We start from the raw sequence: 19021 nt of genomic DNA, 5'->3' as shown, positions 1-19021 counted from the left end.
ATACGTTGTACATACTTAGTCCCATATTGACTCGGTGGCAGCACTATACCAGACTCACTGAAAATTTGAGGGTGAACACTCTCGGTCATATTGTCCTTGCTTGTATTATTAACTACGAGCTATTCGTTCAATATGATCAAGTGTAAAGTTGTTATTTTCCTCTTTTTCATAATTGTCAGTGTTTCAGACAAATATGTGACTGCTGAAAATGATGAAGAAGTATCAACTGACTTATACGTTATCGAAGGAAAAGTTTTTCCATGGGAAAACAAAGCCTCGAATGGTTGGCAGCTAATGACACACGTCATGGCTAATGGTGGAGAACATTATGGTTTTTTGAGGTAACTTAATATTTTATACTATCAACTACTGAGTAGTTCATAATCGTTCACTTAAGATAAATTATCAGGGATGTTATTAAATGTAAATTGTACAAAGTTATATTCTACACAGGTTAGGATCGTAATAAATAAATTATTTTAATTTTATACTACATTTAATTCACGAATTGATTGTATTTCTATCAATAACAATATGTTAATTTTTTCCAGGGAAGATGGAACATTTATCATTTCAAATGTACCATCTGGATCTTATGTTATTGAGGTTGTAAATCCTAACTGCGTTTATGAACCAGTAAGAGTAGAAATTAACTCAAAAGGAAGATTTAGAGCAAGAAAAGTTAATTTAATTCAAACTTCACAAGTGATACAAATTCCTTATCCATTAAAAATGAGACCACTTACACCATTCCGATACTTCCAAGTTAGAGAACAATGGAAAGTAACGGACTTCTTGTTCAACTCAATGGTATGTTCAATGTTTTCCTATTACATGGACATTAACCAAAGGAAGAATTGTTATTATTTGTAACTTTTTTCTTAGGTATTGATGATGATCTTGCCACTGTTATTACTTATGATTGGACCAAAAATTATGAATGATCCGGATGCTAGAAAGGTTAGTACACAATTCAAGTATCATGAATATTTCAACTCTTATTCTGTATTTACTTGTTTCTTTTCCCTCAGGAAATGGAACACTTCAATAATTTGACTAAGTACAGATTGCCAGAAGTGTCTGAACTTATAACAACTTTCTTGGCTGGAGAAGAGAAGCAAAAACCCAAAGCAGTAAAAGCTGCAAAGAAGAGGCAGTAACATTTACATGCTTCTTGGCATCACGTTTGCACTTTTACTCTAGTCCTTTAGTTAAATATACTAGCAGATATATTAGATTGTTCTTCAATCTTCTAATTTGTATGCTACTATTTTCATTTTGAATTGTAAACATAAAAGTGAACCATTCGAAATCGATTATGTTAGTATATTATTGATTATCAACTGTATAAATGTAATTATCATAATTTCTCAATTTGGTATTATTAAGTAATACATCTTTTTAGATCCAGGAAATAAAACAAAATTTGAATAGTGTTAATAGCATTTTTAGTATCATTCATCATATAAAAATCAAAGTCAGTATTTTAGTTATAATATTATATAATAGATATTTATAATTATAGAAATAAATGTTACTAATTATGACGTTTAAGACATTACTTCATTAATCATATCACAGATCGCTTTGTTAAAACTTAATCAATTAAAAATTGAGACGTTTAACTTGCATCATTCGGTCCCTAGCTGCCCTAAATTGTTCGAAAATATTTTCTATATTCGTCATAAGTTTATCTGTAGTTAAATTCTGAAAGTAATCACGCTGATCATCAATTCTAGTAGAAGAATGAATTTGATAAATGATATTCATTTTCAGCTTTACACATCCATTTGGTGTTACTTTCACATGTGACTTATTTAATAATTTATTTTCATGTCTTGTAGATATGCTGCAATAAGTTATGTCATCTAATTCATAAGTACCTCCCGTGAAATATCTCCGAAGAGAATTGACAATACTTCCTGTTGGTCTCCATGTTGGAATACTAAATTCATATGTACCTGGGTGTGCAGGTAAGGCTATAACTGCATACCCTTCTGTACGGTATCTGAAATAATAGAAAACTTATTTTATATTCAAAAATTATTAAAATTACAAATGTAATGTTAATAATTAAATAATTCTACCTCGACCATATATCTAGAGATGTGACCAACAGTAACAATTTAGGCCAGAATGGTAAAGTCTTTTTTGCAGTTAATGCATCATCTGACTTAAAATCCAGAGATATTTCAGTAGCATACCCAAAATATGCTGCTTTATTTTTCAAATTACACCGCTGAGTCCTTCCAAATAATCTATCACTTTGGTGAGTACTCCAATGTTCTGGTAATTGGATATAATATGAAATGCAAAGCCCATCGAAAATAAATTCATGAGCAGACAGAATATCAAGTTTTACGAAAACTTTATGTATATGTGGTGTAGTTAGCTCAAAACTCTGAGATATTTCTGCTTCTTTGTACATTAATCTTTCTTTACTTTCCTATAAGAAAAAATATATCATAGAATGATTCGTTGTCTTTTTCTTTAGCAAAATGTCAATGTTTCTTTACTAATGATTTCTTTATTAATATACTTCATTTTATTTAAAACTATTTGAAGTAACGAATCCTACAATGCATTTGTGCGCAGAATATGATCAACTTGCTTCGATGTGTGGATGTAGCATGCTCTAAGGGGCAATATAAACAGCATATAACTATGTATGAATACATGGATGCACATGTATGAATCTGACAATACAAATACATAGGGTGTTCAAGCAACTATTCACCGCCACAGAATTCAGTTGACTCTGGGACCACAGTGTGACGGTTAGGTTACTTCTTTCGCGTATTCAACATTATTAAAAATATATTAATTATTATTGTACTTTCCGAATTCAATAAAATGAATAAATTTACTAAATTACATGTGGCAATATATATGTTTCCCGAATATTTTTCAATGGAATACAAGTCGAAGCTAACATCGATTTAGTGTACAACAGGATTTCGAATGATGAAAAAAAGATTATCGGTGTCAGTGATAAATGTTAATTAAATTCAAGAAACATGTTTTATCCACAGAGAGTCATGAGGCAAATCTCCGACATCTCCTACGTGGGGTACGTACATTATTCATTATACGTTAACTTTCGATTAGTTTCGCGATAACTATTTGAATCTTTTCAAAGATATAAATTCGTTTGCAACATATATATATATATATTTTACAGCGAGAATCGCGTTCGAAATGTGAAATATATCATATTCGTCATTTCAAAAAGCAAACGAACCATATGCAATCCAAGTATGAGTAACAGTGCAAATAAATATTTCGTTGCTCTTACACGTTGCAATTCATTCCGTTCTTCTTGCAATTCTTCCGGTGTCTGCTTCTCTGAGGTATGTTCGATCCAGTAATTAAATTCCACGCCACTGGAATTTGTCACGACGTAAGGACAATCGTTCGTGAAGTCAGGATTCACGGACAAAATTTTGTGCAACCGATCATATGTAATAACGCATAACACTGTTTCGGAATCCTTGTCCGGATTTGATACAGCTTTATCTCTTCGAGATAAATCAACCATGACATACATCGTAGATCGTTCTATGTAGACATAATGGTTTGCGCGTATCCTTGCTTCGCCAGGTTTATCGTCGATGACCGATTTATTATACCTTTCAGTAAATGGTTTACGGTTTTGCAAAGATGGTAACGCCGTTTCATTTCTACAGGCCAATTTTGACTTGTATGGTCTCGTCAACAGTTCGTTCTCCGAATAATACGAGTCTGCTTGCGTGTAGGTGTACAACTGAGAACCTTTAACGTTTTCCTCGTTGATTTGTTGGTGATAGGACTTCTGTATCTCTGTCATGCAATTCTTCTCATCCTTGTAAAAGTCAGCTTCGAACGGGCTGAACACCTTTTCTTGCCAATCAAAAATAAGATCTTCTTCTTTAACAAAATTCGAGTCTCTGGTATCTTCTTCATCCTCGAGGAGTTCTGCAAGCAAAGGTCTTTGCTGTACGATTTTGACTCTGGAACAACAAACAAGTCGAAGGTAAATACAATTTAGGAGGTAGGAACAATCTCTGCCAGATGGCCGAGATCTAATTCCGATCGACACGTTTGCCATACAATTTTCGTCAGAAAAAAAACAGTGGCACGTTGTTTTTGATTAACTGTATGTTCAGAATGATGGTAACAATGATTTCTACTTGTTATTAATACAGTGTAATTTTTCTGTCGGAATTAGCTAAAATATATTCGTTACCTTATCTTGAAATTATTTATAGACTCATTGACCCGGTAACTAGAGGATATCTTTTCTTTACGTATTTTGGTTGTCATTTGATTATACGTCAACGAGGATTAATTGCGGGGACTGATCCGGACGAGACAGAGCAGATTTGTACACTGGCTCGATTAGTAAACCGTTTGAAAATAACCGGCAGCAGTCGCACGATAAAGCATTGTTTATCGATCTTCTTGTTGCGTGGTAACCAGGGGCACACATCGCGCAGTGCACCTGCACTTATACCTCACATGATCCCTGCTGTTTGTATGTAACAGAATACCATAAGGGCCAAAACTATAAGTATCAGGTTATGTCAATAATGTTGGACATTTTCATCTCGTGTACATTTATGTCTACCTGCGCGCATGGAAGCCGGTTATTCGGCGTCGCTTTTAAATTAGAAATGAAACGTAGCCGGGAGATCCCTGTATCCTGTTGAGTCAGCTTTTCAAGACGGAACTCTTATATGCAGTAAAAACAAGCATTATAGAAACCTTTCATGGCTGAATGACTACCCGAATAGCGTGTACGCTATTCTTCTCTCACATACTCAGGTGTAAAATTAATGATGCAATCAATGATGATTAAACAAAAATAGAAACATGCAAGAAGACAAAATTATAAGTACTTATGATCAATTATTCTCGGCTATCAATTGTATAACGACGAACCGTGACATTGGGCATTAACAGCATACCTTAAGATTTGACTAGTATTTGAAGAAACAATTTTATTTTATTAGTAAATGAGCGATAAATAAGTAGTACTACGTATTTCGTGTTTTAAATAAAATCTGTTCAGCAGTCTACGCCATTGGTAGACACGAAGCGAAACTGTCGGAAAATGTTTCAAGTTCAAATCGTATTATACCACTTTGTTTGGAATGTAACAAATACTTATTGATATTTTAATATAAGTGTGTTCTGGCATTAAAAAAAATATTCAAATTCATGAAAGAAAAAATATTATATCAAGAATTGGTAAAAGAACGATTTCGACGATCTACTATCGATTCGCAGCATTGTGGTACATTACTTTCTCTACTCGTACGACGCTTGGTCGAGTTCACCTGTTGCGACGTTGACGACTAATTGGCGTGTGTTGTCTTTTTAAATTATATCCCGTTATACGTACAAGACGAAGAGATTCTTGTAATGTAATTATTGTGTAGAAATGGAGAATTCTGTTCGAAGATAGTTTTAGTCATCGCACTGGATAGGATTATCAACGTGTTCGTAGGTATTGAGGCTAAGAAACAATCAAGTAAAACACATGCACGCACTCATTCTTGAAGTCTGAATCAAAATTTGTATTCACCGGTATGATGCATTCGTACAATTCTGCATTCGCTGTATTGATAATATATCTCTTTGATAAGATAAAATAGATCGATATCACTCTATGAGTAATAGACATGGCTATCGATCTATTAGTAAATCGTGTGACGAGTCAGTCAAAGAAACACTTTCATAATATAATACCGTGTGCTTTATTCGTATGACACATTGCGGACGCCTTCGATGTGTAATTTATCAGTTCATCGTGCGATTTATTGTTCACTTTGATGAACACATTGGAATCTTCTCAATTTCATTGATTTTGTTCTTTCAAAGAGGTCGATATTATGAACAGAGTGTAATACTTCATATATATATATATATAATATACAACTACTTTGTGATAGATATTGAACATTTATAAATTTATATACATCAATAGGTGCATAAGTGAATATTATTATTCTTTTCAGTGGTTTCAAACTGGTCAGAATGTCAAGCAACCAAGGGGGGGAGTCGGGAGTAACAATTCCCTTGCAATATAATAATTCTGTAAGAAATAATATTTACATTTATAATTTGTACTAAATACTTATAACCTTTTTAATAATTCTGTGAATCCATTTCTTGCTATTTTTAGCATTGGAAAGCTATATTTGAAAAGTATGACCTTGATGGTGATGGAAAAATCTCTTATCAAGAACTAAAAGCTATGATACATAGTTCTACTTATTCCAATGATATTCCAACGAGGGTTGTCCGTACAATTATGCGAAATGCGGATTTAGATGATTCTGGATATTTAGATTACCCAGAATTTATAGCTATGGTATGTGTTTTTATTATAATTAAATATAACATCATTATTACTTTTAAACTTTTGCTATAGATTCATAGAAAAGATATGCAGGGTGTTTTTGGTCACCTTGTACAACGATATGTACACTCAATGGTACCGCAAAGGCCATCTGCTTTCCAAGCACCTTCCAGTGATTTCACAGATGGACAATACGAAGAGGAATATACTTGCAAACCTCCTGCCTTGGCAATGATAATTATATCCATATTGGAAATTACTCTATTTTTGTATGATGTGATTGCGCATAAGTCCTTATCTGTAGAAGGACCAGCAGCTACTTTATTTATTTATAATCCACATAAAAGGTCCCAAGCATGGAGGTATCTGACATATATGTTTGTACATGTGGGGTACGTATTTGAGATTTCGTGGCTATAAAATTGCAATAGTGTTAAGGAACTAATTCTTATACTTATTTAAAACAGGGTATTTCATCTGGTGGTGAATTTACTTGTACAGATAATGCTTGGTATTCCACTGGAAATGGTGCATAAATGGTGGAGAGTATTAACCATTTATATAGCAGGTGTTGTAGCAGGATCTCTTGGTACATCTGTTTCTGATCCTGGAGTGTATTTAGCAGGTGCATCAGGTGGTGTTTATGCATTGATTACTGCTCATGTGGCAACTATTGTAATGAACTGGTCACAAATGGAATTTGCGGTAATGCAATTGTTAGTATTCCTCGTTGTGACTTCGTTTGATATTGGCCAAGCTATATACAACCGCTATGTATTAGAAACGAACGATCAAGTGGGTTATGTTGCTCATTTTGCTGGTGCCATTGCAGGGCTACTTGTGGGCATAAATGTTCTTCGTAATCTTGAAGTCCGAACATGGGAGAAAGTTGTATGGTGGGCTAGTATTATTACTTACACTGTACTTATGACTGCCGCCATTTTGTGGAATATTTTATACACCTCTTACTATGATCAATTATAACATTACACGCTTGTATGTTCATTTTTTTGGCATTGCGTTTTTCATCGGAGATCGAATGTGTCTTCCCATTGAATAAACAAACGGAAGCACAAATTCACCATTAAAATAATTCAAGAGTCAATTATAGTATATACTCTGCATTTTCGAATAACATATTCAATAGTCAATGCAATTACACCTAATTCACAGGTGGACAAGGAGTACTATCATATTACATACTGTGATATAAGATGCCTGTATGTAACACAAAAAGTAGACGTTGAATATGATAGAAATTTTTGCACATTAAACATTAATTACAGCAAATTAATGCATAAATATGACAGATAGAATTATTTTTGAGTTTTATATTAATGGGGAACGATTAAAACTTAATATAAGTGATCAAACTTTCTCGACTGAAGTCAATATTTGGACAGCTAAATTATAATTGTCGAACTACGTGGTGCTAATTATACCAATATTCTAAAGATAAAACACACGACGTCCAAAAAATAAAAATTCTATTCTTATTTAATTCTTGAAAGTGTATTACTACAGTTTCAATATTTTGACGTCCTTTAAGTAATATTTAGTTACTTATAGTATTCAAACAAGAACGATATACATATAGTGTATTCGCAAAGTATTGTTGCTATAGGAAAATTGTTAATGGAAATCTCGACAAATTTTATATGATAAGTTACTGCAATTAATTATGCCACATATTTATGATTCACTATATCATGTACCTGATTTGCAACTTACCGATGCGTAATGGAAATACTTTGAGTGTATATTTCTAATACCTAAGTGCAATTCTGAATAGAATTTACTGAACATCATATAACACACATTATCATTGAACAAACGAAAAATTCGGGAAACTCTCACAATATATTATTATACCAAAAAAGTATTTTCATTCTAAAATATACCCGTAAATCATAGGGCGTATTTTTTGGATCAATAGTCATAAGATTAATATTAATTATTCTTTTAACAGTAGTAGACTTTTAGTAATTCCAATGATTATTTAATTTTGCGCATAATCATACTAATTTTGCTACTTAGTTATTAAGGTCGGCCTAAGTAAAGATGTTCCAAGTGTCCTTAAACTATACACGTTTAGATTTATACGCGCACAAATCAGAACACAGATTTAAGCAATACAATGTTAATCGCGGAAGATAATACAATTTCTTTAGTCATCCGAATAAAACAAATTTATAATGAAATAAGTAAACTATAAATCGTAACGAAACATTGAAAGTTACTATTATATACAATTGCGTCATTTGTTTCTCGTAAAGTTTATTTCCCTTGCGGATGTTAACTTTTTTCCAACGTTCATATAATTTTAAATGATAATAATTGAAAATCGTCAGACGAAACTATACAACGAGTAATGATGAAATTATTCTGCAAAATACCAGGCCATATAGCTAGCTTAAGAATATTTGTTTATTACGGAAGCCGTAAATAACGGCGGTCCTTGAAAAAGAAAGTATTGTTTGCGAAAATATATGTTTATGAGTTAAATGTAACGTCGATCTCGAGAGGCAGGGTAAAATGTGTATCACAAGAAAAACACTTGCAACAGGACTTCGATGTTCTTGAACAAAAGGATTTGCTAAGGAACCTCAACCCCTATTCGTTAATCGTATTTATTATACAATTCTTCGCGTCTTAAGTACTGTTCATATATCACCTCTTCTTCGTAAGTTTTGTAATAAATGTCAAAATAAAAGAAGAACGTGAAAATGCACACTGTTAATGTTTCGAATGGTCGTCGTGAACATTTATAGACTAAGGTTCTTGTCAGCTCGATGCATCGACGATAAAGTGTATGTTCATGTAGTCTGTATATTTTGTACGCGTCTATATATAATTATATTTATATATACATAAAAAGAATAAATTAAATCACCAATAACCTTCACTTTTAATTAGTTTACGAGTTTCTCTAGGATACAATTTGTTGGATAATCGTACGGTGAACAAGATCCAGTTATGTTTTAATAACAAGTTACTTAGTATCTTCGGACAGGTACGACTATTCGGTATCATTTATATACTATGTATATTTCTTCAGTCCTGTGTTTCCATATTTTTCAGTAACAAAAGTGATATCGTTAAATTCTATTCGAACAATCAACTGTACAGTAACGATCCATGATTTGTCGTCTTCGGACATTGAAATTCAAATTCAAATTCCGCACATTCACTGCAACGAAGGTCAACAGTGACCTTGAACGAGCACTTATGCTTACTATGTATCTTGACCTTGACAGTCACCGGTGATCGCCGATTTTTAACGATAATCCAAGTGACATGAACGTAACATTTTTTAACCGAAATGTGTCAGCCGGTGAATTCATTGAAACCTGAATATTCGAATCGAAAAGCATTTAAACGTCTTTTGAACATGGTCTGATTATTTCCTTGAAATCTAATGTACGCTCTGTATATCTTTTTGTGGTAAGCTTATATATTAAGAGTGAGATGCGAGGATGGATAGAATGGGCGGAGGGGGGGGGGGGGGGTGCTAGTTATTATAACGGAGGTGATTTTTATTTCAACAAAAATAACAATTTACATTGAACTGTTTTGATAATCATATTACCGTGTATGCTATACCTGTAGTTACTGTAGGCGGGGTATGCTCTCGCTCGCTATTAATTTTAGTTAATTTATAAAAATTAATCGCATTAATAGCGGGTTCGTAGGTAATATCGCTCCTTAGCTTTCCTTAAGTGTTTTTAGTTTTTCTTGTTATTTGTTTACGTGACATATCCTTTTCATTTTTGTTTGTCATCTGTCTCTATCCGTCGTATAAACTGTTCGAGGGACAATTCTCCACGGAAGGAAGCCGAGTACCCTTGGCGTTGTCGTTTCCTTTTCTTTTATCTATATGTACAGAGTTGTTTGCGTTAGAGGTGCTGAACAATAGACATCGATTTTCCATCGGGTTACGAACCGGTACGCACAGGTTCATCGAACACCAGAGATCGTTTCGACTAAGCAACTCTCGAGAGAAGGTGGGAGATCAAGTGAATCTAGCAACTACTCCCTTCCCGTCTCTCCTCTACGGCGCGACATCAATTTTTAAATTTAATACGTTTCGGACAGACCCAATAGACCTGGCAAGTTTTAACAGAAGCGAGAAAACAGTAGGATTATCTCATTTGTCCGGGACGCGTTAAAACGATTTCGCATCGCAGTGGCACTTTGAAGCACGAGAGTTCACGACATGATAGAAATTATAGTTACGAATATCAAATTAGCATCTTATTGGATGGGTTAGGCTAAGGTGATTATCACTAACGATAAAATTGTCTTCTCAGACTTCTTTGCTTCACCTGGCTTGGCTACTTCGCCTAACTCTAGTGATTACTTGTTTCCTGACGCTCGACAGACTTGTGCGTACGAGTGATGCCTTACGGTACGTTATGTCGTCTAGAAATTTCTATAGCTTTTAAATGATTTGCCTTTTGTTGCATCAACGATATAGTCGTCTGTGTACGTGTACGTGTGCCTACTTGTGTCTCTTTCTCTCTCGTTTTCTCTGTCCTTAACGCTTCCATTCTATCTCCCATTCTTCACCTTTCTCACATCTTTTACATCTCTCATTCTTTCTCTCTCTCCGTTACTTTTTTAAATATTGGGTACTATCTAAAGAGTTCAAATTTTACATGATTACAGGTTTGTAAGTATCCAATATATTTAGACTATGTTCCAATTTGAATTTTTGTGTTCGATTCGATAAAAGGATCATTATACTGCGATGATTATTAGACTGCGGATTTTATTACGTCGTGATATGACGTTTATTACTGAGTGTGACAATTTAAACAAATCCCTCTTCAGGCATCCTTTGTTCAAGTCAGCGCCGGATTCCGATATGCAGGATGATTTCGAAACTGTAAGAAGATATAACAAAGGTAACAGGATGGCAGACCGAAATAAAAATTGAACGCTTGTTGTTTTATATCTTTATGTCATCTGATTATTCATATTTGTTTTTCATAGCACTTGAACACTGTTTGTATTTTCTTGATCTCGGTTCTTTGCTTCAGGTTTCTTCGATGTCCATCTCATTTATCTTTTAAAACGTAAAACAGGTTATATAGGCAGTTGCTAAGCAAGGACAACTTTGTTTGCTGTGTTCTGTTTCGATAACTATGACTTGAACGGCAGAGATACAACCAATTGGCTAACTGCAAGCGTTCGATAACCAAATGATGTAGGAAACGTGAAAAACATAAGTACAAAACGGCCATAAGAATTCGAAATCTCCTCAATCTCGTTACCCTAATAATTTTCTATTTGGAATATCTAGAACAGACTGAACGAAATAATGCGACCGTACGTTGCTTGTGCGTGGTTGCACTTGCAAAACCACATTTTATCACAGAAATTTGATTCCTTGATTCGATTTCTTCCACTATTACCACCTTCTACCTCTACTCGAAAAATAGTTATATCTTATCGCAGTTTCTGGAATCATCCTGTAGACAGGCTGTTTCAAAAACATGCGGGACCTAAAAATACTGAGAAATATTCCTGTTTGTATTCCATAACCTATGACTAGATTGCGGATATTCATGTAAAATGAAAACTGTCTGTATCAATTACATGACGTTGGAGTCCAGCAAAAATTTTGTTCTTTCTATAGTAATTTATATAAGTTCAAATTAGTTGATATATTCTTAGTTTCTTTTAATCTTTTCCAGTTATTAAATCATTTCTAATCATTTTTGCCATAAATGCATGAAATCCACAGTCTACCGATTATTTTTTTTAAGCAATTGTTAGAAAATGAAATAATGAAATAGTATTGTACAAATATTTTGTGTAACGTAAGTAAGATACACAGAAATATTCTTCATGTGCGATTCATCGTTTACACGTGTTCCACATGTTACAGGACACTCTGTACATGTTATGGGTGTTTCGTCGTATACGTGCATACAATCGAAAGGCCACATCATAAGCCTACTGCATGCACACGGCGACGTCAGCGGAACGCTTAAACGACAGGCACAAGGTTGCGATGGTGATGAAAAAGAATTCCGACATACAGAGGAAACGTTAAACATTGTATTAACACTTTTATCGTTCTTTGTCCTACTGTGTTCTGTTAACGGAAATGCTGAACTTTTGTTGAATCGTTCCTCTCGTAAACTGGCCTAACAACAGTATGAGATCGCAGAAAGATTCACAGTTCAGTAGACGCGTTTCAGTGTATTTTCTGGTTTTTGCTACGTCCCCTTTCGTTTCTATTTACGCCTATCCCCACCTTTGGAAGTATTGGACAACGATACGTTTCGGTGTTTCGATACCTTTTTGTACAATTCGAGAAGGTTTCATATCAATTATAATAAAGCTTCGTGTAACAGTAACAACTGATTGTGAATCGATTTTATGATCGGCTCAAATAAATTCCCCTGTATATTTTTATTGCGGACTTGAGGAACAAATTGTTTGGTTCGATGGGGCACATGTCGTGGTTGAGATTGTTTTTTAAAGGTCATATTTTTTGAGATTTCAAGGTCATCGATGTTTTTTCAAATGGAACTATGTATTTTTGTTTCGATGACATTATTACCGATTTTAAGCGAATCCAGCGACCTATAACTCAAGGTCATTCTAGTCGCGCAAAGTATGAAAATAGTTGAAAAACCGAAAAATATTGTAATAATCACTTTCACAGGATCCACTAACCTTGGATAGGCTACAAAAGTCACACAAGACTTTTAAGCGATTAGCTGACCGTTTTCGTCGCTTCGGTTTATATATATATATTTATATTTTTTTTTTTTCAAATATAGTAGTCTGACTTTCTGTGAAATGTTAGTCCGATAGATCGAGAAACAAGTTACCGAAGTTAATACTGGGAAGACGATCTTTCTGATAAAACTTTGTACACACATGTTCATCTTTCATTTACAACTACGAAAAACATGGGAACTGTTTTGTGTAAGTGTTTCTGAGTGATTGTATATCTCGCGATCTTGCGATTGAATTACGGTTGATGCATTAGTGAACGTTCCACTACTTCTGGACATAATCGGTATTTATGTTGAAGATAATCTCAGTGCTACCATTTTCCGATGATAATCAATGTCAGACGAATAAATTACCGAGGTATGCAAATTATTAGATTCGATATGGTATTTTCGGAAATTCTCGGCTTTTCATGCACGAACGCCTAGAAATTATTGCGAATGAATTAATTAGAAGCTCAAATGGTAATGAAAATCTGTCTTGTTCTTTTCCTAAAAGAAACAGCTGTTTTAAAATAATGATCTCCTTGTTATTTGAACTGTTTGAGTATTAACTTTATTATATCAGTTTCTTGGCATAGTGGATTTTTCATTGTGTTTTTTTCGGTGTATCGATTCAAATTTAATGAAATGCTATTGACCAGACTATAAATAAACCATCAATCACGATACTTGCAGAATTCAATTGGTACCCATGCGATTGGCAGATACAAGTCGAAAAAAGTTCTTGCAAACTGAACTCTGGTCAACAATTGTCTTTAATATGAGTGTAAAAATCTTATAAACATATCGATACGTTAATCATTACTTTCTATGCGACATATGCGTTTTTCCGTTTAATAGATTTGTTTTTTCTTTACACTGTCGAGACAATTACATAAGATAGTCAACAAAGATTCGACGTTCAGTGTAGATTCAACACTGAAAAATACAACAAATAACGTTTTCATACCGTATATCCCAGTACACTGAATATCGAATCTGCATCCGGTGACGTATAGGAAATCGTAGCAACTGGTTAATTAAAAGCAGAGAAATGCACGGTAAGTGTTAAATCAAACGATTAGAATGTACAAAACATTGGAACTGATACATTCTCGAGCTTCAATCTTTCCAGAGAAAGTTTTCCGAGCTGCGTTTAATCATTTGCACACCTCTACGATGTCAGCCGTTCGCGGGTACGAGTTTGGGGATGCTGTTGACAGCGTCGACTGTTAGACGAAAAGAAAAGGACAACGATATATCGATGACACAATGAAGGTCGTACGCTGAGAGAAAGAGAGAGAGAGAGAGAGAGAGAGAGAGAGAGAGAGAGAGAGAACGGAAAACGTGAAATCCCGGTCGTCGTCAGAGAAACGCTTACGAAATGTTCACGAGTGCGAAGCGAAGGTTCCTTTATTTACAAAGAATACTTGGATCAACTCGCAATCCCGACGTCCCCGACACGCATGATCGGCTCGTATTACAAACTATTTAGACTCTAAATGCAGTCTAAACCTTCGAGTATTCCTCGTTCCGTTCCCGAGATGCGGGAACATCCGAAATAAAAGGTCAGTTTACACGTGTTATGTTCCGATTGTAAATGATAAATCCCGTCAATTTCCGATCCTCGAGGGGAATTATATCTAAATCTTGAGAATCAACTTCGAGACACTGTCTGGTACGCTGGTAGAACGAGATGCTAACAAATTCTAGGTAACCGACGCTCACGCTCCGATTAACCCTAACACGAGCACGTGGCCGGTCTCCCGCAACCCCGTGCACTTTGTACACTGAAAACACGGACGTACGTCCGATCTCCGATTTGCCAGTAAATGAATAATGCGACATTGAAATGGAGCGAAGATGATTATTACCATGCATACGTTCGTTCGTTCATTTGTTCGACAATCCGCGAATGGGCTGAGGCACTCACATTATTCGACCAGATGCGTTTCAACCATATAAAAGTGTGCGATCAAACAAACTACAGTAACGTGTACGTACAGGGGTGTCTCCGCATATGGTGGCTTGTTTAAGAGAGATAATTAGGCCAAAGAGAAAAGCCTTTTAAAGACTACAGCTAAAGAGAAAGCAAATCTCCAGTTTGATAAATTATTTTAAAACTATTGGAAGTGATATTTTACCAATCGAACGGTTGCTCAAGTTAAATATGAATTATATTAATGTCTGCCAAATGTATAGATTAATACCAAGCAAAATTATGCATTTATTTGTAAAAGTTAGTATTATCAATAATTTAACAAAGTTAAATATTTTTCTTATAACATAATTTAATCGTTTAAATAACAATGTCTTTTTTGTTGATTTAATTCTCTGGAGAAATCCTATATTTAAAATTGAATTCTTTGAAAATATTGAACGTATTGACAGGACACTTTTTAGACCCTTTCTAGCTCTCTTAATAAAAGCATGTATTCCAGAGACACCATATATAGAGAGGTATGCAAATTATTAGACTCAATATAGTCTTTTCTCAATTTGCCACATCTTACAAAAATATAAAAAGATTGTAGTAGCAAAGCAAAAAAGTATTATCATATCAGATGGTTTCACACTTCAAGAAAGTCTCATTAGGTTACAGACTGAAATGAACAAGAGATTGTGATATAAATTTTGACTTTCTTAAAAATAACTATTGTCAATACCAATAACCATGAGTTTTAACATCTGATTATGTATATCCATACTTTATCTCTTTTTTACACTAGGTAACTGTCGATAGAGTGAATTATTTAGAATTTCGTATAGCATTCATTGTATTTTGATTTTTTGAACAATAATCTGCACAGTAAATTGCTTTCAAGTTTTTCACGAGATAATGTTGTGAAGTATATTCATTTGTTGAAACAACAAGAAAAAACAATATCATGTAAATTACGGACTGTCAACGGTGTTGTATCAGTGTACAGATATTTTAAATAAAAATTCATTTTCTACAGAGAAAGTTCTTATTTCGTACATTTTAAGCATTATATATAATTACATTTTTCATATGAAACGGAGTCGAATAATTTGCACCTCTCTGTATGTCAGCATGTACATGTCACGTTTAAACATACGTACAAAGAGGGAGCACACAGAGATACGCGTGTCGTGTGTATGTTTCATCGTTCGTAACGTTTTGGTAAAAGCGACTTACGATTTTCGGGTGCAGCGATGTTGCGTTAAAAAGCACGGTGTTGGTTGGTTGTCGGGTATCCGAATGACTAAACAAAGGAGCAGATCGCACGGTTCAACTTACGTTTGCATACAAATATAAAATTAGGCTATATAAAAATTCTTTACTTGTACACGTGTGTTCTCTTCCAATGCGTTTCCATGTGAACGTGTATGTTTTGTATGTATAATGTTGTCTATACCAGTGTGTCACGTGTGTATGTTAATTGTGTTGTCGCGCCTGTGTACATGTGAGTGTGATTAACTTATTCATGATAGTCAGAGCGTACATTCGGGTTTCAGAAAGTTACTTTTTTTTCTTTAATCAAATAAAATCGTATCTATTCGCCCGAGGACGACATTGACACATCGTCCCTCGATCGCCCGCATTATCTTCATCGATAAGAGAACGTAGTCTGGGAAGTATTCCCATAGTCAGTTCATGGCGTCTATCCCCTAAATGCTAGCTACATCACTTACGCTATAATCTAGATTCTTACAATAGCATACGATAAACTAGCCATCATATACCTACTAGCTCAACTTAAAAATTAATATTGTGTACTATGTACAACACTTAGAATTACACCTTTTTTCATTATTCACTTAAAACTCACTTCACAAGAGAGAGAACAATTTGAAAGCGATTCTCGTCAAAACGGTGCATTACACTGTCCGCGCGCATGATGCCTGGGCATGCGCGCGCGCACGCGCACACGTTTTCTCGTCCGCGTCGGGCTCGCCGCGGACTATTCGGAAACTTACACATTCTCTTCTTCACACTGATGCTACGGTTCAGGCTACTTTAATCCCAGACACATCACAGACTCATTCCAAAATAAAAACACGTATGCCTTTAAAGTTTCATCATTCTTTAACGGTTACATTCATTTATGTACAAAAAGAAGCGTCTCCATTTGTGAATTAGGGCTAGCCTGGACGTTCCACGGGTCGACGTCTATATCGTGAGTGTGGATCATCTGAAACGCAACTCGGCGTCGATCGAAAAAATTTTTATGAACCGCGAAAACAGTACGTGATCTTCGAAGGCTGTCAACGCATTGAGGGTATTCAAAAAAAGGAAAACTCATGAGGGGACAGAATTTCTTCTGACCGACATCGCTGTATCGTTTTTGTTGCTTCTTAATTCGATTGTATTTAAAAAAACACACACACATATACACATAACGATACGTGAAAATTCGTACAGAACATTTAGCAATTGCGTTATCGAGCTTGTGGTAATGGTTCCAATATCATCGTTTCTAAAAGCAACGGGAAATAAAATTCCTTGTATCTCTGCACTCACATTCTGAATGTGCTCGGAACGCGCTTCTTTCAAACGAAGTAGCGATAGAGATGGAAATAACAGAGTGTTCGATGTAGTCGGGACAGCACATGTTTCCTTTTTATTACGTGTCAATATGACGATATGTAATGCGTAAAAAATATTAATTATCGTTTAAAATTACGCTACGGTTACGTTCGAACGAAGACCATTTCGCGATATGAGACGCGCCTTATTAAAACATTGCTCTCGTAAAACGTTTCGATAGTTTTGCGTACTGCACGTGGGAGCGAGGACAGCGATTTCTAGCTAAAAATATAATGGAAATATGAAATTTATAAAATAATAAATTGTGTGTAAAACAAATCATCATGCTATATAATCTCCGTTTGCGAATGTATGAATAATGATGTCGTGATAAGGAGGATATACAGAGAAGTAGGGAAGGTATAAAGTAGGAGAGAAGTGACAAATTGAAAAGGAAAAGAAGTGAACGAAATGAATAAGGAAAAAACTGAATCTCCTCAATGCGATCAAAACCTGACGATCTGTACCAACGCGACGGCTAACGCCCGACAAACATTGCTAATCGTGAAACGTTCAATCGTTTATCGACGTCTGCGTGAGACTCTCGTCAAGATAAACAAAGTGCATAAATACCCTAAGAAACTTGTCACAGCGTGTCGATCTGTACGTGGCTAAATTATTAGACTATCAATCCTCGTCAGAAAGTGGTTCGTACTGAGCGGAAAGCAACGGCGCCGGCTCGGCTTGCATTTGTTCGGACTTAGTAACGGAAGCAGAACCGGAAGTTGGGGGTGGTGGTGCTGGTGGCGGGCCAGTGTGCACTCCTAACGCACTGAATGGATAGAAGGTGGTCGTAGGAGCTGGCGCGGGTGGTTGCGGAGTTTGATTTGGTGTCCCGTCGACCATCATCTCTGCGCCGGAAGGGTTCTCCATGTTCCCTCCTATTTTTTCGTCCTTTTCTCCACTGGCAACATTCCCTCCGTTCCTATCACCTGCGTTACCACCTTTATCGTCTTCGGATGTACGCATTACTTCGACGATCTTGTTCTTCACGTAATCCAATGGCGAAAGATGAGGTTTGTTGGAAGGGGTTCCGGAAGTCGATGTGGCAGTGGTTGTTTCATATAAGCGACGCCCGTAATGATTGGTACCCGCTTCCGGCGGTGACACGGGTTCAACAGAGTGAAATTGTTGCTTTCCTACCGAAGATGCTGCCTGTTGATGTTGCTGTTGTTGCTGCTGTTGTTGCTGTTGTTGTTGCTGCTGCTGTGATTGCTGCTGAGTGACGCGGATTATTTGACGCTCATCTCCAGCTTTTACGGAGTCGGACTCATTGGCTTTTCGCCTTTTCCATTGGTCTTCCGAGATTTGGTACCTAAACGAATTGCGAATGTTTTAGCAAAAGGATGTCATGATGTTCAATAAAGAGTTCAGGTTTTTCCACGATACTCA

General features: G+C 35.4%; 4 protein-coding genes across 18 annotated transcripts in view; 2 read left to right on the top strand and 2 right to left on the bottom strand.

Annotated features, from left to right (window-relative positions):
- Positions 1-27: 27 nt before the first annotated feature.
- On the top strand, positions 28-1445 carry Emc7 (ER membrane protein complex subunit 7). The gene is made up of 4 exons (XM_078183357.1): positions 28-341; positions 552-810; positions 886-960; positions 1032-1445. The coding sequence occupies exons 1-4, from the start codon at positions 133-135 to the stop codon at positions 1158-1160; spliced, it is 672 nt and encodes a 223-aa protein (XP_078039483.1). The 5' UTR covers positions 28-132; the 3' UTR covers positions 1161-1445.
- On the bottom strand, positions 558-5482 carry Mks1 (Meckel syndrome, type 1). Of its 3 annotated transcripts, none has more exons than XM_078183349.1 (6): positions 5384-5482; positions 4607-4710; positions 4226-4507; positions 3296-3989; positions 2088-2446; positions 558-2008 (listed from the first exon to the last, which is right to left on the bottom strand). In XM_078183349.1, exons 3-6 carry the CDS (start codon positions 4300-4302, stop codon positions 1606-1608), a joined length of 1533 nt encoding a protein of 510 aa, XP_078039475.1. In that variant the 5' UTR covers positions 4303-4507; positions 4607-4710; positions 5384-5482; the 3' UTR covers positions 558-1605. The 3 variants fall into 3 exon arrangements, with proteins under 3 accessions (XP_078039475.1, XP_078039474.1, XP_078039473.1); XM_078183348.1 differs by lacking the exon at positions 5384-5482 and adding an exon at positions 5285-5329; XM_078183347.1 differs by lacking the exon at positions 5384-5482 and having other exon boundaries at positions 4226-5266.
- Positions 2004-7829, top strand: Rho-4 (rhomboid-4). 5 transcript variants are annotated; one of them, XM_078183350.1, is made up of 5 exons: positions 2004-3070; positions 6000-6078; positions 6167-6355; positions 6416-6735; positions 6811-7829. In XM_078183350.1, the coding sequence occupies exons 1-5, from the start codon at positions 3018-3020 to the stop codon at positions 7325-7327; spliced, it is 1158 nt and encodes a 385-aa protein (XP_078039476.1). In that variant the 5' UTR covers positions 2004-3017; the 3' UTR covers positions 7328-7829. The 5 variants fall into 5 exon arrangements, with proteins under 5 accessions (XP_078039476.1, XP_078039480.1, XP_078039478.1 ...); XM_078183354.1 differs by lacking the exon at positions 2004-3070 and adding an exon at positions 5330-5484; XM_078183352.1 differs by lacking the exon at positions 2004-3070 and adding an exon at positions 5341-5488.
- Positions 7830-7886: 57 nt separating this feature from the next.
- Positions 7887-19021, bottom strand: part of Smr (nuclear receptor corepressor smrter) — a 61870-nt gene continuing 50735 nt past the window's right edge. For all 9 annotated transcript variants that reach the window (XM_078183342.1, XM_078183343.1, XM_078183344.1 and 6 more), the window contains one exon: positions 7887-18944. In XM_078183342.1, coding sequence (XP_078039468.1) covers positions 18257-18944 — 688 coding nt within the window. In that variant the 3' untranslated portion in view covers positions 7887-18256. The remainder of the gene's footprint in view (positions 18945-19021) is intronic.

Source organism: Augochlora pura, chromosome 6, assembly GCF_028453695.1.
Source record: "Augochlora pura isolate Apur16 chromosome 6, APUR_v2.2.1, whole genome shotgun sequence".
NCBI classification, from domain to species: Eukaryota; Metazoa; Arthropoda; class Insecta; order Hymenoptera; family Halictidae; genus Augochlora; species Augochlora pura.
The sequence above is the reverse complement of the archived record's forward strand: the minus strand, read 5'-3'. Positions and strand labels throughout refer to the sequence as shown.

Bases quoted from the DNA above. Each gene is read 5' to 3' on its own strand.
- Emc7 (XM_078183357.1), top strand. From the start codon at position 133: ATGATCAAGTGTAAAGTTGTTATTTTCCTCTTTTTCATAATTGTCAGT. The intron at 342-551 runs GTAACTTAATAT...AATTTTTTCCAG, and splicing joins GAACATTATGGTTTTTTGAG to GGAAGATGGAACATTTATCA. The intron at 811-885 runs GTATGTTCAATG...CTTTTTTCTTAG, and splicing joins ACTTCTTGTTCAACTCAATG to GTATTGATGATGATCTTGCC.
- Rho-4 (XM_078183350.1), top strand. From the start codon at position 3,018: ATGTTTTATCCACAGAGAGTCATGAGGCAAATCTCCGACATCTCCTAC. The intron at 6,356-6,415 runs GTATGTGTTTTT...CTTTTGCTATAG, and splicing joins ACCCAGAATTTATAGCTATG to ATTCATAGAAAAGATATGCA. The intron at 6,736-6,810 runs GTACGTATTTGA...TATTTAAAACAG, and splicing joins TATATGTTTGTACATGTGGG to GGTATTTCATCTGGTGGTGA.
- Mks1 (XM_078183349.1), bottom strand. From the start codon at position 4,302: ATGACAACCAAAATACGTAAAGAAAAGATATCCTCTAGTTACCGGGTC. The intron at 2,447-3,295 runs GTAAGAGCAACG...TTTTTCTTATAG, and splicing joins AACGGAATGAATTGCAACGT to GAAAGTAAAGAAAGATTAAT. The intron at 2,009-2,087 runs GTAGAATTATTT...CTATTATTTCAG, and splicing joins TCTCTAGATATATGGTCGAG to ATACCGTACAGAAGGGTATG.